Genomic DNA, 18,263 nt, shown 5'->3' on the forward strand with positions numbered 1-18,263 from the left:
TAATATGGTATTTCCTACCTACTAATTAATGTTTGATCTCTGTAAGTTAATAACCAGTATGTCCTTTAATTTCCAATTCTCTCAAGTAGTAATTAAACAAAATACTTTCAATTTTTAAATTATTGGAGTATCTCAAAAAGCAATGTTACTAAAGGATTTATCATTCTGATTTTCTTTAGTTAAAGAAAACCTAATTTTTCAATATCAACTGATCTTTTCTTATTTTAATGTCATGCTGTGCATACAAACATAGCTTTAACTAACACCTCGTTTTCCAAGTAAGATCAATAGCAAGATATGAAAGGTAAAAACAACAAGTAGCAGAAGATGCTACTAGGCTTTCCTTTGAATGTGTAGAAACTCGTGTCTATGGGAAATAGAGCTGACATTCAGATAAGGGAATTCAAGAGGTAAATATAAACACAGATCTTTTAAAGAACAAACTTAGAGTTGTCTGCTGAAAAAGTAGTGGTAACTCTTTACAGCAGTGTCTTTGAAGCTTGCTGTTCTTTTTTAGGTAGTCCAATTACTAAAAATGCAGAAAAACAGAAGTTCTACTTGTAATCCTGACACAAAATGGTTCAAAGTTGTTACTACCACAGAAAAAAGAATGATTACAATTACAAACAGTTTTAGAAACTGTCACATTCCTTTCAAAGATCATTGTTCTGCTGATGGCAAATCCTGAAAACCATTTTCACTTAGGAAAAAGCCATGGGAAGTACCTAATTTTAAGATCATGGAAACACTAATTTTATTCTGCAATATAAAATTACTGGCCATACTATCTGTAACTTACAATTTACAGTCTTAGTGTATTGTAAAATAAACGAACTCTTTATGCTATCTACATTAATGTTTATTGTGGAGCTGTATATCCTTTGTCCATGTTAATGACTTGTATATATTGCCAGAATAAACATTTTAAAGTAATTTTAAATATTCTTTCACTTGTGATACAGGCAACTGGCTTTTGGTTTTGAGTGTCACCTTGTTAACATACTCAGCTCATGGATGTCCTGACAAATGTCTCTGCTATAGAGCCTCAAAGACTGCAGACTGCAAGAACAGAGGATTTACTGAAATTCCTGCCCATTTACCTCCTGAAATTCAGATACTGCAGTTGCAGAATAATCGTATTTGGAGAATCAACCAAAATGCATTCACTGGAACACCACTGCTCAAAATCTTAGATTTGTCTAATAATTCTCTATCGAGTTTGGCATCAGGTGCTTTCCAAAAATTACGGTATCTACAGGTTCTAAACCTAACCAGAAATTTGATTCATTACATAGAAAACAAGACTTTCAGTTTCCTCCCACACCTAAAAGAACTGGACTTGTCATCCAACAGCATTATACATTTGCCTGAGAGTTTTGGAAACCGCACAGGGAATATCACGTTGCTCTCTGTGAAGCATAACAAACTTCAGAAAATGGAAAGAGTTCTGCTGGAGTCACTCCCAAATCTGAAAGTGGTTCTTTTCAAAGACAATCCCTGGCAATGTAATTGTAATGTCTTTGGCCTGAAACTGTGGCTGGAGAGCTTTTTATACAGAGGTAAGGAATTCTTCTCATTACATACAATGCACATGAGAGCTCTTAACCAAGCATCTAATTGATCTTCACCACCAGGGCTTCCCAGTTTACCCCACAACACATCAGCCCCTCAAACAAGCACACTAAAATATTTTTTTCTGCACAGGTCAGAACATAGATGCTTTCATAAATGCAGGTGGCAAACTAGAATCATAGAGAAACTTCATATTAGCACAAAGAGAAAGAGAGAAATTATACAAATACAATCCTGTAGCACATACAACCACATTCTGGAAATACACATGTACTGTGTGCATACACAGATATCCATATCTGTACACTTATAACAAGTCCACTTGCTTAATTCTACCAATATATTTTTGCTAGAAGTCAACCTACTATTTAAAAGTTTTTTACTTGATGCATGAGGGTAAACACCAAGACCATTTAACTTCAGAGAACTTAGGATTTTAATTCCTCTATAAATTATCACTCAGTAGTTCTTTAATGTTTTAAAAATACTTTACCTACAAATGTATGTTATACCTTGGACAAGTTTACTCTTGCCTAGTACTGCTTCCTAATTTGTTGTTAACCAGAAGAGCTAATAAATTAATTTACAAATTCCCAACAGAAATGTGAATTGCCATCACATGGGGAAAAGTTAATTTTATAAATACAAGTAGCCTCATATTTTGCTCACACCTTCATTAAACATATTAATGAGTTATGCTATGGAAAAGAGAATATTATTTAATTCTAGCAGGATTCAGTATTAAAAGAAAATAATTTCTTTCTCCCAGGAGGTATGTTCAGACTCTGAGATTTCAGAAGAGTAGGGTAATTTGCTTTTCTCTAAAGCAGGCTTTGATGTTTCATGTTATCAAACCACTGACTACCTGTCCATACATGGAAGTGACATGGAACACATTGCAAAACTGTGTATGTGAAGATGGTCCATGTTGCCTGTGGTTGAATGGACTGTCATCTTCAGGCATCAGAACTCTACAACCCAGCTGGAAAACTGTACTGGCTATGCAGGGACACACTTAATACAGGAATAATCTCCTGGTGAGGTAAAGCCACTGTGAGAAGCAATTTTTTAGAAAAGACAAGAGGCTAAAGTCCTCTCGGGGTTAAAATATTAGTAGTTTGCACTGGTAGAATATTACATTCTCCCAGGGTTTTAGTTGTATTATGCTGGAACCATTCCCTACAACAAATTTCAGCAGGGGTTCTGACTTCTCTGTGCAGAAGAATGCAATGATCCAATATAAACACATCAGATTATCTTAATTACTCTGCCAGCAGCCTAAGTATTGTAATTTATTTCAAAAAGTCAACATTGTTTAGAAATTCAGTGATGCTATTCCATCTTCTGGAACATTGCACAGATTATTTAAATGAAGTGATATGGAACTTAGAAATTCATTTTAGCAACAAATTTTAAAGGAAGACAAAATCCTATGTTCTCTTCTATGTTCGTATTTCCCTAAAATTACTTGTGTGAATCACATGAAAAAAAAAATAAAAATTATATTGCACATTAATCTTTCCCACTACTTATATTTTAGACTTATGAAAAAAAAAGCACTATGGCTCTACAGATACTTTGGGAAAGTCATAACAAAACACTGCTAGAGATGGAACTTTCTCTGAATTTAAAAGTATTGGCTGTTGTGTCCAACATAATTCTAAAAGATTTCAGTATTTTTAGCTGAATTCAGCTCAGGAAATTAACATCTGGTGTTTATTTGTAAACAATTGTAAAGAATGCTTCATTTCAGGTGGGACTCCAGGTTTCCTATTCCAAGCACACCTATTCAGCTACTTAAAAGCACAGAAAGATCACAGTTGCAGACTCTGGAGTTTTATCTATATCCATATTCAAACTAACACATCGGAGGTGTCTGGAACCACACTTTGGGTTTGGCTATTAAAGACCAAGAGACAAGCTGCTATGCTCATATTTGTCTTGGAATATCATCAACATTCATGGAGCAGTCTCCAGATGTCAGTTTGGGTCTATCTGTATTCACTACTTCTTCAGACAAAGTCTTCTCAGGATGAAAATGTCTGTGCCTGGCTTTAGCTGAAAGACAGATTATTTCAGATAGAGAAGAGAAAGAAATTTCAGCTGATCTAATCAGTTAATTTTTTCAAATAGGTAAACATTGGTTTTGGCCTTGTTGACTCCTTGACACATTACACCCTTACAGCCATAGTGTATGGACTAATTAGAAACCTGAGGGCTATGCTCAGTGTGTGTTTCTCTACATGCTGAGGAACAACCACATGATTTACCAGGACTGAGGCTTCCTACTTCACTTTCCATTATACTAAAAACATCCTTTGGGAGAGAGCAGAAGCCTGCTCTAAGCAATCATGAAAGTTACCGTTTGAGCAGGGTAATAGGTTGATTAATCTTAACTCCTTTAGATCTTTGTTTATTTTCTTACCATGAACCTTGCTTCAAAAAAATTACTCATGTATACATAGAACCTACTGAACTTTCTCTGATTCATTACAGTTAGTGTATGATATCAGAACAATGACTATTTCATGGAATATTTCAATCAAGTGAGAAACTTTTACTACGTACGTAACTTCCACTTCTCTTTATAAAACGAAGAAACACTATGAATTTGAATGGAATTTATTTTCTGATATCATGTTTGTTTTCATCTATGATTTAGTTCTTACTTTCACACCGCTGCTGGTTTTTACTTTTACATCCATAAAATCATAGATAACTTGATTCCTGCTGAATTGCTTCCTGCAAATGCTCTCTGATATCAGTGACAAAGTGTAATAACTTCATCATTGATCTAACTGGAAAACAAGATCTGAAAGATACAGTTACAAATCTTCAGAAGTATGAAGACAAAGTTGATAGTAAATTTACTTCAGGTTTCTGTTAATTTTACATTAATTAAGATTATTCAGAAACCACCATATCTTAAGAACATAAATCTGTTTGGGTTTTTTTCAGGAGGAATAAGTGATGGCATTATCTGTTCCACACCAGGGATTCGGAAGGGAAAGGATCTCCTCAAAGTTCCCTATGAGCTGTTTGGGGCATGTCCTCTACGAACAGCTCACCTTCACCTGGCTGGCATTCACCACCATAGCTTTGAGCACAGGAGTTCCCCAAAGCACGCTCATCACACTGAACACGGGGAATACATCCGCTCAAACTGTGAACCCAAACCTAAGCCAAGGCCTGTTAGTTTGCGCCATGCGATTGCCACTGTAGTAATAACTGGAGTTGTCTGTGGAATTGTGTGTCTAATGATGCTGGCAGCTGCTGTTTATGGTTGTGCCTATGCTGCAATTACTGCTAAATACCACAGAGAACATTTGGCCCCAGTCAGACAGCATGGGACTCTTGAGGAAAAAGAGCCATTTGATAGTTCCTTGGCTTGAGTTACTTATGTCTTTGGTTTCTTGAAAATAAAGCCCTCACTTCAGTTAAGAAGTTAAGAAGCCTGGAATTTAAATAGGATTGATTTAACAGTAATTACTGCTTTTTTTTTTTTTTTAATGTAAATATATACATTCTTTGGAATATATATTAAATTGTAGAAGAATGTAACTTTATTTATATTTTGTGTATGGATATTCTGAACAACTATTTAAGGCTGAATGCTTGAGATAATGAAATCTCAATGTAGCTACTTCAAAGTGTTCATTCTTCATTGCTAGCTTTTGATGTAATATTAGTACAACATATGAGTTATGGTGCAGCTACAGTCAGTAGCTAATATCAATGATCTTTCTGAGAGGAAAAATACAAAATAGCTAAAAATGACCAACTATATTTTAAGATATTAGAATACCTGGTATGTATCCAGAAATACAATTCACAATCAGTTTTAGAACTTGCCAGTCTAGACACTGCCACTGAAAACTTAAACGTGTTAAAAATATTTCTAAATACATTTTTCCACCTTTCAGTCTGCTCTAGAAGACAACAATTAAACATTACATCTGTTATCTAATTTAGAAAATAGGAAGTACCTTCTCAACACTTACACAGCATTTTTAAATTGAGGGGAGAAAGAAGAGAGCTGAGAAAATGCTGAGGAAAGAAGCAGCACTACACTGTTTCAGGTAGAAGCACTGAAATGAACCCATACAGCATGTATGAAGAGACACTACCTCTTCTACTGCTGGTATACGTGCTTGCAACAGACACTTCTGAAGCTTCTTGCTCCCAAACCCAGACACAAGTGTTCCGTTTTGCAAATATCATGACTGCAGATGCAGCTCCAATCAGTGCTGCCCTTCAGTACGGAAGAGAATATAGTTGCATGTTTACACGTTCTCTCTCACAGAGAGAGCATTCAGCTGAATTCATTCAAGGGTCCACCCTAACTTTCTGCAGCAGTTTTAACATCAGAGTAAATCAGAGACAAAACTGTTTGAGTAATGTAAGTTTTGTACAGAAAGAATATTTTGACTGTGCAGAATTATTTTTAAAATAATTCATAAAAATTATTTTAAGGCAACCCACAGGGATCAGCAACTCCATCTATCTTTTCCAAGATTAGATAGGGTTCTGACAGGGTTAAAGACATGTCTAGGTAGCTAATCCAGAAATCAACTATGGTTATAGTCTACGAGCTTTTCTCAGTATATCTCCTATACCTTTGGTGAAAATCTTGCCAGTTTATTCCACTGGGCAGAAGACTTGAGGACAATGGCTGAGTTAGTCTGCAATAAGGGCAAAGGGAAGCTGGGTCGTGGCATTCAGAGACCTCCATTCTCCTTCCAGCTGATGGATTCAAAGATCAAGTCCTGTAGCTATTCCAATAACAGCCTCAACTGAGTAATGGGCTATATGGCAGGAGTCATGTGACTCTTGCTCTTGTCTACTTAGCAATAATTGCAACCTAAATGTTAAAGCATCTGCAGTTACTTTCATGTCCAGAGAAAATCAAGCACCTCAGTCTTAATCTAAATCTAGCAGACATTGAAAACAATAAATTACAGTCTCTCATCTGTTTTTTTAATTGCTAAGTACTTCATATTATTTTCAGGCTCTTTTCATTCTTCTCTGTCCTAAGCTAACTAAACCAAGCTGTTTCAAATTTTCCTGTAAGGCCATATTTTCCCATTTTTTTTTTTTTCCCTTGCATTCCCTGGAACCTTTTCAGTTCTATATTTTCTTTAAGATGTGGTACCCTGATCTGAGTACATGACTTCAGCTAAGACATCATCAGCACAGAATTTTTAGAGTATTTATATTCAGACTCTTTATATCTGATCTCTTGATGATGTACCTAGAAACAAGTTTGCTTTTTTTACCTTTTAAATATTCAGTAAAGCTTTATGACTAATCTGTTTTCAGAGCTAAGTCACCTGAGTGTGTAAATTTACTTTTTTCCACTCTTTTATTCATTTGTTGCAATCACTTTTACAAAGCAAATCATAGTTTTTTAGATAGAGAAGACTGAAGTAATACAGGATAGGATCTTATTGCCCACAGGTCAAAATATTACTTCAGAGGTATGCCAAATCACTGTTTTTCTACAGTGACAACCTAAAATAAGCACACTTGAAATCATAATGCAGATCCTAAGATGACAGCTGATAAACCTCTGACCTCCAGAGACATTTTGCTCAGTGTTTATAATACACTTAGATACAGTAGTGCAGCTTCCAGCTCAAACAAGTTTACACTTCTGATATCTTCAAGCAAAGGAAAAACAAGAGCTTACTTGATAGGCAGGAATAACCAGAACATGTAGTCCTAGTTCTTAAAAAAACCCAGCCCTACCAACAAAAATCTTTCAGGCTTTCCTACTGTAAGATGGTTTTAAATAATTATTTATTTATTTTTAAATGAAATAAAATAAAAAGCTGAGGAAGAGGTAATGAAGGGCACAACATTTAAAGAAACTCTTTGCAAGTCACATTTCAGATGCTTTGGGGATTTCATGCACCCAAGGCTGTAAATTGATATGGAATTCTGCGAGAAAGCCAAGTATTTCATAATACCATTAGTTCACTGTGCTATGGGAGCAGAGCAAGCCAATCCATGCAAAATCTGAGCTATACTAACTTCCTGTTTGCTAAAGAAAGAAAAAAAAAAAAAACAAACCAAAACCAACTAAAACCCAAAAAAAACCACAGAGATTTTTGTAATTTAAGGTTTATAAGACCATATATAATATTTACAAATATGTTTTCTATTCTAACAGATTCCAGTTATATATGACGATAAGCAAATAGCATACATGCAACAGAGAAAAGTATTGATTCAATTTCTTAAATGAATAAATATAAAATTATTGGGTTTTCAGTAGAGGAAACAGAACATTCAACTAGACAAAAACAGATAAAAGGCACAACTTATTGTCCGTAACAACTGTCGAGTACCACAAGAGGAAGACTGGATCTAGGGCTTCGCCCCAGAACTGCCCTTAATTTGTAAAGCTTTGCAATGGACATCTGCTGCTGAAATAAATTGTCTGCACAGATTTATTTTTCAGATAACGATTCCTGAGAAAGCTTTGTTGTTTTTCCAGCAATCTCATGAGAGGTATTATAGTGAGCACAGTATTTTTTTTCTAATCTCTGCGAAAAACACTCTTTCCCCCAAAGTCAACAAAACATCAGGACACAGTACTCTGCAAGGTATTGGCAAAGACAGAGAAAGACCACATTTTGTTTCCTTTCTGTTGTTCATACAGAGGCTCACCATATTACTTTGTTTTCAGAAAAAGTGGCTTTCTGAAATTTTGATTTAACACAGAGATTAAAAATTACAATATGCCAATATTCTTTACAGAAAATCTCCTTAGTATCTATATTGATAGCTTAAATAAAGCTTAAACTGAAACATGCTTGCTACATGTGTCTTTCCATCCAGAGATCACAAAAAGTCTGTCAAAATTCAGCTTCATTATTCCCTAGTAATACGACATCCAAACAAATCAGGCTCCCTCTCCTTAAATATCACATTAGAAGCTTTAGTGACATTATGTATGGCTTATATACCATTAACAAAAAAATACTATTAATAACCATGTATCTTTGCTGGCCAGAAGACACAGTCTTTAGCTAAGCATCCCAAAAGCATGCCTCCTTTTATGACTTTGAACTTTGCTGAAAGTGGCACAGTAATAATAATCATGAGAGAGTCTTGGTGCTTCCTAGGTTTGTATGACCTGATATGCGACTGTGTGTTCCCCAGATGAGACAGGCAGCAACATCAGTCACCTGGGTGTGGCAGTAAGCCACAACAGAGGAGAAGGAGTGGGAATTAAAAGTCCAGTGACTACATACTTCGTAACTAGCTCCAATGAGAGATGCAGTTGCTCTCTGTTACTGATTACAGGGGGATTCCCCCCCCTGTTTTAGGGCTGTGTACACTAGATGTTGAACTTTTTGCATAAAACTGCCATCCACATTTCAAGACACAACAAACACATGAGAAAATGCTGTTAATATTTGGAAATACAGTCTACTGGGGGAAATCAGGTAATCCACAGTACTTGCACTGGTATTAATATACCCACATACTACATAATTGCAGCTTCACATTTACACAGCATTATTTGAAGTTTTCAAAAGAACCCGACAGCTTATCTGGTGTCTTGTTCTGCAATCAGGGATTTACCTTGCTAATAGCAGAACTACTTAGCAAAATGCCCCTAGAATTTGATTGCTATTAAGTTACATGGATTTTCCCCTTACCCAAATTACATAGTACTAAAATTCAAAAAAACAAAAAACCCCAACAGCAAAACAGAAGGTCAGAATCAAAGAGCAGAATGCTCTAGACAATTTACTTTCCATATTAATACCATGTATGTTGAGATCCTGTTCTGTTTCATCCATTAGAGCCCTTGATTGTCTGAGAACAAGTGGTGAGGAAAGCCAAAGAATTAGATAAATTGAGGTCAAGTTCTCAAGCCAGCAGAGAAATGTCTTTAAAAGGCCTGTTATTCAATTATTGCACACACAAATTCTGTATGGTAAAATGAACTGAGAACAAATACAAATGAAAACAAATTTGTGAATGGTTGTGAATACATCATCCAGCTTCAGATTCCCTGTTCAGTCAATGGTGAGAGGCAGGATTTTACCATATGCTGTGAAGCATCCTGTGGAGGAGCTTATCCCTCTCCACACATAAACTACAAACCATGTTTCGTAACTCAGGGCTCCCTAACCTAAGTCTGTATGGTTTTTATGTTGGACTGTACAAACACACATTTCAATTTTCCTGAAACTGAAAATATTAGTCTATATACTAATATTAGATTTATGAATAAAAAAATAATATTCAAAATGAACAAGAAACTCTGGAAAAACATAAACTAGTGGTTTTCCACCAAAGCATGAAAAGCATTTTGAGGGATTTACTAAACACTACTGCTGAATATAATCTTCTGTGGCTTATAATGTGGAGTAAAGATCAAGTAAATCACTGTCTTGCCTGACAAGGAAAACATCTATTTTAGAACGCTTCAAAAATTTGGTTGGTGTGTCATTATGATGACATATTCATTTTCCCTTAGGCCCTCATACTAAAATGTAATTTTACAGACAGTGTCATAAATTTTAAGGACTGTGTATGAGACAGTGACATTTGCTTGAATGTTTTTAATAATATAATAATACCAAAGCAATACATGAGAGGAAAAAAAAGAGGAAAAAAATATATAAGCAGTACAGAGCAGAGGTATTTACTCTTTATACTGTTTTAACAATAGAAGATCTAACTGTTCATGAAACATTTACACTATCTGCCACTCCTAGAAATTTCAGTAATCCAAACTACTTTGAATTCACTAAAAAAACCCCTTGAATGGATTGATGAGGTCATGTATATTCATTACTAATATTTTTTAAGTAATAAGAGATTATGGATCTTTCCTGTTTTCAAGGCACAGTTTGAAATATCTTAAGCAGCAAGATCACCAGGGTCACTTCCCACGGGCCAGAATAGAGGCATTCAAAATTGCATGCCTTTTTTAACATATTGGTGATGACATAAAATCTTTATCTTATCTTCTTTAGCTTATGGATAGGAAATAAAAAGGAGAACCTAAATCTTCAGATTGTGTCATTCAAAGTGCCTGAAGGCTTTTAGCATCTTGACTAGGAATATTTAACATGGAATAACTGTATTTATTGATATACTAATGTTTGTTCTTAAAATGACATAAAAAAGAAAACTATGAAGATGACAGATGAAGACACTTGTAGAAAATCTCTCTCTAACCAGGGTCTGGAGGAAAAAAACCAACCAACCTCTGAACTTGTGTATGGGCTAGTTATTAATAATAAAGGATCAGCTTTGAAAAATACTAGAAAGGAAAATATTCTGGCCTTATTTGGGACAATTTGTTTGCTTGTATGAAACATAATATTCTTCATTTGCACAATAAAGTCTTATAGTAAAAGCATTTCAAATCAAACTGAAAGTGAATAGAATATATTCAAAATGAACAAGAAACTCTTGAAAAACATAAACTAGTGGTTTTCCACCAAAGCATGAAAAGTATGACAAATGCTTAACACACAGAAGAAAAACAAAAACACCAATCAAGAAGCTTGCAATTGTGAAGAAAAACAGGGTTCAATCAGCACTGATTTTTCTCTTCTGTCCAACAGAAATTACCACAATCGTTCCTTTGATGTAGCTTCAGCAGAAAAGAATGAGTTAGGGTAGATTCACAGATCCATGGCAACGCCTGAATGCACATCCCAGGCAATCACACTTCTTTGATAGAAAGTGACTGGAAAGATGTTTGTGTGTAAAAACAACATGGATTTCCCTTTTTTTTTATTTTTTCCAAAATTATGCTGAATAAGAGAAATCACTACTAGAGATGCAGGCACATTTCATGACCTTTCTCTGACAAATGTGCATACATACCATACACAGACCTGGCTTGAGAAGAAAGAGAAAACAGGGTTTTTACTGTACGCGTGGTCAAACCCTGGAAGGGGTTTCCCAAAGAGGCTGAGGCTTCCCCATCTGTAGAGACATTCAAGACCTGAAAGGACTGGTAACCTGCTCTAGCTCCAGGTTCTGTTCAGATTCTGCTCCACTGGAATTGGACTAGGTGATCTCAAGAGGTCAATTCCAACCTCAACCATTCATGTATACAGCTGGTCAGCACAAAAACAGGCACGAGAGAATGAAGGAAAAGTTGTACTTAATTTCAGAATTTGTAAGGAGCCTTATAATAAAGAAAAAATGACTGCTTCTCCTCATCTACTTCAAAATCTAAATTTCAAATTACTATGAGACTATGTCTGTGTATTATTTAATCCCTAATTTTCCTGACTAGGTGTCCTGTGTTTTTTGCTAAGCACTGCTGTGGACTTTTTCAATGAGACTTGAAATTACAGGTTCTGTTCTATAAAGAAAAGTTAACAGATCTTGACAATTTTCATCAGACATTTTTTTCAGTGTTCTTTAATGAATTTCTGCCCTAAGAAGACTGTCAGTTCTGTTATTTTTAATTAAATATCACAAGGGGCTCATTTTTCTGAACAGCTATGGCCTCTCTCAACACAAAGGGCTTTTAAGTTCTTATATTGTACTGCAGCTTTTGAGCTAAAATGCATCTATATGAAAGTATAAATAAATAAAGGACTTGAAATGAGTTAGCTCATTACACAATATCAAAGAATATAAGACTGTGAAGCTGAATTCTATCAACAGTTAGTGTGAAATGTACTGCCTTTCACATGAGCAGTGGAAGAGATAATTCAGTCTTAAGTTGCCTAAGCTACATCACTATCTATGTTCAGATATCCTACATTGACTGGCTTCATCTTGGTCACCAAAAGGAATACTCTTATATGAATCTCATGGGATTTCAAGACTAGAGTGATTATACAATGTTTAAACCATGTTAAGAAGAATAAAAATAGAAGTCCACCACCTTTTATTCTCCTTCACATTTTGTTATGGACAGTTTGAAGAAACATAACACTTCAGTGTAAACTTGACATAGGAGGCATGGTCATAGAGAACACTAAGACAAAGCAATTATGAGCATAAATGTGTTTAAATCTTAAAAAATTCTGCATTCAGTACTACTGGCACTTTCTCTCCTGCAAATAAATTGAATTCTCTATAAACAATAACAAAAATGATGCTACTACACTTACATATTAAAGACTTAATTTGCTTCTTCTACATTTTCTATAGAAATTTGCATTCATTAAAGTAAAATATCACTATCTCCATTGAAACAGACAGGAGGGATTTTTAAAACAAATTATGTGGGTTTTTTGCCAATAAGCAAACACCTTCTGCCACTGAACTGGTACTAGTAGGTACAGATTGTGAAAGAGCACCAGCAACAGTCAGGTTCTCTATAGTGACAGCCTAGAGACTCATTGAGTTTTTGAATTTCTGCCTATATTAAAGAGTTGGGTATTCCTACTTGCAATAAGTCTTAGTGTATTTTTGCATACAGAGTCTGTTAGAACTGGTGTTTTTTCTACAGAAACAAAATAAAAGGAAATTGTACAAAGAAAACAGAAGAGACTTCAGATTTTAAGAATTGGTTTTGTTCCTTTTTTTTTTTTTCCTTGTGGGCAGGTCTAACTCAGGTTTCCATTTTATAGTAATGTTCTCATTTCTCTCTGCCAGTTTTAAACTCTTGTAGTAATAAACAACATTCTGGCACAGCTTTATTTTCTGTCAAGTTCCTCTAGGGAACAGAGTAATTTTAAATGAAATGTGTATCCCATCCTGCTGCTTTATGTAATCCACTCAGACCAAATGGGGATGAGGGATACTTACTTCACACAAATTAAAATGAGACATTTTGGCCAAATTTGAACTTCAATGTATGTATTTGAAAGTGCTACCCATAATCCTACTTGAGTCTCCCAAGTCTGGTTAATAGCACTGCTCCAGTTTCTGCCTCCAAATCCATTTTCCTTAAAACAGAATCTTCAGCAATTTGCAGATATCCACATTGATATCAGTTTATAAATGCTGTTTTATGTTTTTACACAAGTATGAAGTAATAATTGGGATTTCCTGTTATATATTGGAGAAAGTGAGAAACTCAAACTGCTTCAAAGAAATTAACAAAACAAATATTACAACAATTTTACCTGCAACAACTGGAGATTTTCTGTCATCCAGAAGCTGAATAGCTGTACTGGCTGTCACTACATTGCTTTTGTTTGCTGTTTCTGCAGCGAAAAAAAATAAATTTAAATAACATATTGCAGAATAAGGAAGTTGAGCTTTTTTTCCATTTTGAAATAACACTCCATGTAGATTTAGTGCTCAGAAAATATGACAACCAACATAAGTTTCTGTGGATGCACAGAACATACAGGCACTGCCATTTCAAAATTCCCCAGCATTCCAACAACAAGCTTAAAACAAGTAACCAATTTTTGCCTTCTCTGCTAAAAGTGACAACAAAGGTGACAACTGGCAGGGCTTCTCATTAATGTGGACACTTTTTCTGTTGCACTTGACTTGCTTAAAATACTAGGCTATAAGCTCAACCTGTGCAAATATTAAATGAAAACTGTACACCATACCTTGGGTTTCACTTAGAGCCCTATAGAAGATGAACCTGGTCACAGGGCCAATAAATTAGCTGCAAATTTCAATGCAAATTTTAGATTAACATTTGAGATTAGTGACAGAGTTGTCTCAGTACTGACATACTTGGAATCCTTTCAGCGTCATAACACATGGCTCAGCATTTAGAAAATGACAAAATTACAGACCTGTACTAAATGGGATTGAATAGACAAAACTCCCAGGTATTTGCTCAGCAGCTCTTCTGTACCAGAGTGGAAAATGGTCAGCATTAAATATGTTTTCCTTATCTTCAGCTGTCAGGAAATCTCTGAGGAAAGAAGTGAGAAATGAAATAAATATTTTTTGTTTGTTGCATGGCACACAATAGTTTCTAGCTTTGAAAGACAAGAAAAACAAAATGTGATCTTTTGTGAAAGGAAATGGTTTAGGACAATTTCTCTAATACCATTTGTTCAACAAAAGGGTTCATTTTGGACCCTAATAATTATTTGTGACACACTTGTAATTACTTTTGTTATGAAGGAAGGAAAAAGTACTAAAAAATAGTGCCTCTAAGTACCACTAAAAACATTTGTACTGATTCATAGAAATAAAAATGCTTAGTCTAAAAAGACTTTTTCTGTCAGCACAATGCAAGAACTGTGAACTGTACAAAGTGGAAAAGGCACTGGAGATTTGGTAGTTTGTTGCCACTGGCATTCACTGTTAAGTAAAGAAAAAAAGAAATTTAACATCCTGCTTTCCAAATAATGTGTAAGGGGTGGTAGTGGACAGTAATACTTTATTCTTCAGTAATCTTGGAATGTTGACAGAAGAAAGTTCATGTCAGTGAAAAGAGCTAGTATGGCCTTCATGCTATTGTTCTGGTTTGCTGTCTGACAGTAAAAAATTGCAGTGCTATTCATCTCACCTGTGAGGCTACTCACACTACAACAATATTTTGTGGTCAGATAAGCACCATGTAGTTTTATATTCAATAAACCTAGCTTATCATAAGCATCAAGCCAGATTTTCTTTTACATGCATAATGCAGATCGATTAGCCTGACAACATCAAGCTGCTGCCTGAAAAAGTCATTAATTGTGGGACCTTTTATTTTATAGCTCTCCATTTAAAGAAACCTGTATCTCCACCAGGTTACATCTTCTCCAAGTAAAATAGGAAACTCTTGAATGATGAGATCTCCTGATTACTCTCTTACCCAGGCCATTCTGACACTTGGCTTATAGGCTACAGGTGTAAAATAGCTCATTGTTCCAACTGTTTCAGCTGGAGAAAGAATTGACAGGATCCTATAAAATCTTTCCAACTTGTTCTATGTATTCCAGTGTGCCAGCATAAAAATCTGGAAGAAACAGTAGAAAGGATTCCTACAAATAAACATTTGTGTTTGTTTTGTTGTTTTTTTCTCATACAGCTCCAAGGACAGCCTTGTTACTTACTGATTGGTAAGCTGTTCTGGACCCACAAATAGGTTGATACGAGATAGTCCAGTCCGTGTTCCAAGGAAAGCAACTTCCACTCCCTTGTCGGAGTTTCTGAAATAGAACAGAAGCAAATATAATGTTTCCAGAAAGAAATCAGATCAAGTTGTATTACTTCTCACAAATGTACAAATGTATGCATTTTTGAGAAAAAAATTCTAAATATTTTGATTTGCAGCAATGTTACAGAAAGTCAATTCAAAGTCCAGGGACCACAGTCTCAGCCATCTTCATTCTTCAGTAAACGGCCTCTCTCATTAGTGTAGGTCAGAATATGAAAGGTGATTAAATTAATGGTGTCCCACTGGTACATCTCCTCAGCTGCCTTCCTTGTGCTCAGTGGATCTGTTATTTCATTTTGTAAGGAAATTCCAAGAAACCTTATGCCTCTATATAAATTCATCAGCACCTACAGTATATTAGCATGCAACAGATGCCTATCTTTATCTTTAAAGAGAAGACTGGATAATCCTTAGTTTGATTAATCAGTTCTTACCACATTGATTTTACACAGTCCATATAAGTATGTACTTTACAGCAATACATTTTTTTAATCTAACTTTTTAAAAAGTGTTCAAATTTAGCAAAATCTAATCAGGAGAATCTCCAGAATTGCCCTTCAACCATAGTATTTCATACAAATGGTTAATCTTAAAACCTGTTTTCTCATATATATATATATAACATCTTGGTACTTAACACCTTAGTACCTCATAACATAAATTAATTAAGTAAAACATATAAACTCTAAGAAGAACCATCTCATCTCCTGATTATCTGTAACAGGAACCTAGATCCCACTTAGTTCTGGAGAGCAAAACAAAAATAACAACAAAAAAGATTCAAGAGTTGATTGATTTTAACAGTGCAAGTTTTTCTGTATATAATTTGTTCTGACACAAATTACCAATTCCATCCAGTTTATAAATTTTGCATTAAATTTCTCCATTGCTCTCAACATTTGTTATAAATACTCAGAGCTGTAAGTTGTAGCTAGTATACAATTTCATTAGTTATATTATGAACACTGGGTATCCTTTTAACTAATCATCATTAAGTCAAAATTGGTGATATTTAGGATCAAATTATTAATATTTTCATGCATTTCAGCATTTGTTAAGTATTCTACCAGTTCACCAACACAACTATTAAAAATTCACACATGACTGACACATCATGTCTGAAAGAAAGTTTGCTTACTCTGATTTATTCAATGCTAGACTGGTCCAATAAGCTTCAATAGGTGCACTCACAACTGCATCAAACAGAACTTCCTGGATCAATTCTTTATCACCTGTTACAAAATATGAAAATCATACAGATTTATTATTTTTTAGATTACAATTTTTTTTTTATATACTGTACTATATTTTATCTGTGTATTCAAACTTTTTGCACTATTAGGCATTTACTATGTAATATTACATGGTATTTTACCACAATGCAGTCTTTCATATATAACTTCCTTACACTAACAAAAATTTTAGATTAAAAACCAAAAAATTACTCTCCATGTTACACATCCATACATGTTATCTAATGCTCGCATTTGCACATGATATAAGGTTAAAACAATTAGGTCTGCTGACAGTCACAAAGGCTCTGCAATTCTGCAAATAGACAAAATATACACTTATCCATCTGAATTTTTTTTAATTCTGCTTTGCAGTTGAGAAATGCTAATTCATACACATTGTCCCTTAAATACTCATGAAACACCTGGCATGTTCTTTCAAGGTGTGATCCAAGCACTGATTCAGATCATTCCTGTTTACCTGACAAAGCCAGATGGAGTGATAACATTGCATAGCACAGCTACAACAACTGAACAGGAATTTTAATGTTTGGTTCAGGCATATTGTCTACCATAAAAGTCAGGAATTTGTATCACCAATATCTATTAATACACCAGAAAAAGCTCGAGACCAAATGAAACTCCCAAGTGACATCAGCCAAGCAATCCAATCTCAATTTATCACTAGTTAAACTAAGTATTTTTTCATTTTGTAGTTTTTAGCTGGGGTAAAGCCTCCTACATGCATATTTAACAAAATACTTGCATTGAAGCAATGGCTCTTTTCCTGTGAGGTAGCGTTTAATTGCTTCTAACTGAGTCATTTGACGGTGTTCAGGATGCAAGTCAGTGTTGCAATAGGACCTGCAAACACGTTGTCAAAACATTAAAACGTTAATATGTATACGCATGATCCCTCTTTGTCTTTAAACAAAAAGTATTGCCTTCAGCAAGCACAAACACTATGAAACTAAGAAGGGTAACAGACACCAATTTCATGCTTTGTTTAAGGCTTACCATTCATCTGCTAAAGATACATCAGGGTGTTCTAAATCATGTAACCCTGTAACAGGAATAATAATGGGTTATTTAGGGAGCAGTCTGGGTAACAGATGGTTATTTACATACACCTCATAACATAAACCCTTCTTTCTTGGAAAGTGCATTATTACCAGTGTAATAAATCACAGTAAACTATGTTCAAATACACTTTAGGGTCTAACTAACTGGCGAAAGCAAACTAAATCAGATCTAAAATTGAGAAGGTAGGAAAAACTTTTTTTGTGCTGATATATAACTCATACAAATTACTCACATGATATATTTGAAGTTTAGAAGAAAACTTGAGCAAAGAGAAATACACAATGGTAAAAGACTCCTATTCGTACTCTCTTGCT

The 18,263-nt window shown here is 34.8% G+C and overlaps 2 protein-coding genes across 6 annotated transcripts in view; one reads left to right on the plus strand and one right to left on the minus strand.

The window, feature by feature from the left end:
* Nucleotides 1-18,263, minus strand: part of CACNA2D3 (calcium voltage-gated channel auxiliary subunit alpha2delta 3) — a 373,089-nt gene that overhangs the window by 58,851 nt on the left and 295,975 nt on the right. For all 5 annotated transcript variants that reach the window (XM_051627834.1, XM_051627837.1, XM_051627833.1 and 2 more), the window contains 6 exons: nt 17,884-17,929; nt 17,633-17,730; nt 16,773-16,866; nt 15,531-15,626; nt 14,274-14,395; nt 13,641-13,721 (listed from right to left, as the gene is read on the minus strand). In XM_051627834.1, coding sequence (XP_051483794.1) covers nt 13,641-13,721; nt 14,274-14,395; nt 15,531-15,626; nt 16,773-16,866; nt 17,633-17,730; nt 17,884-17,929 — 537 coding nt within the window. The remainder of the gene's footprint in view (nt 1-13,640; nt 13,722-14,273; nt 14,396-15,530; nt 15,627-16,772; nt 16,867-17,632; nt 17,731-17,883; nt 17,930-18,263) is intronic.
* Nucleotides 370-4,964, plus strand: LRTM1 (leucine rich repeats and transmembrane domains 1). The gene is made up of 3 exons (XM_051627411.1): nt 370-410; nt 1,042-1,559; nt 4,531-4,964. Exons 1-3 carry the CDS (start codon nt 370-372, stop codon nt 4,962-4,964), a joined length of 993 nt encoding a protein of 330 aa, XP_051483371.1.

This window comes from Apus apus, chromosome 9 (assembly GCF_020740795.1).
Source record: "Apus apus isolate bApuApu2 chromosome 9, bApuApu2.pri.cur, whole genome shotgun sequence".
NCBI lineage: Eukaryota > Metazoa > Chordata > Aves > Apodiformes > Apodidae > Apus > Apus apus.

Coding starts and splice junctions, on each gene's coding strand:
- LRTM1 (XM_051627411.1), top strand. CDS start 370: ATGGGAAATAGAGCTGACATTCAGATAAGGGAATTCAAGAG. Junction 411..1,041: donor CAGATAAGGGAATTCAAGAG/GTAAATATAAAC, acceptor TCTCTGCTATAG/AGCCTCAAAGACTGCAGACT. Junction 1,560..4,530: donor GGAGAGCTTTTTATACAGAG/GTAAGGAATTCT, acceptor GGTTTTTTTCAG/GAGGAATAAGTGATGGCATT.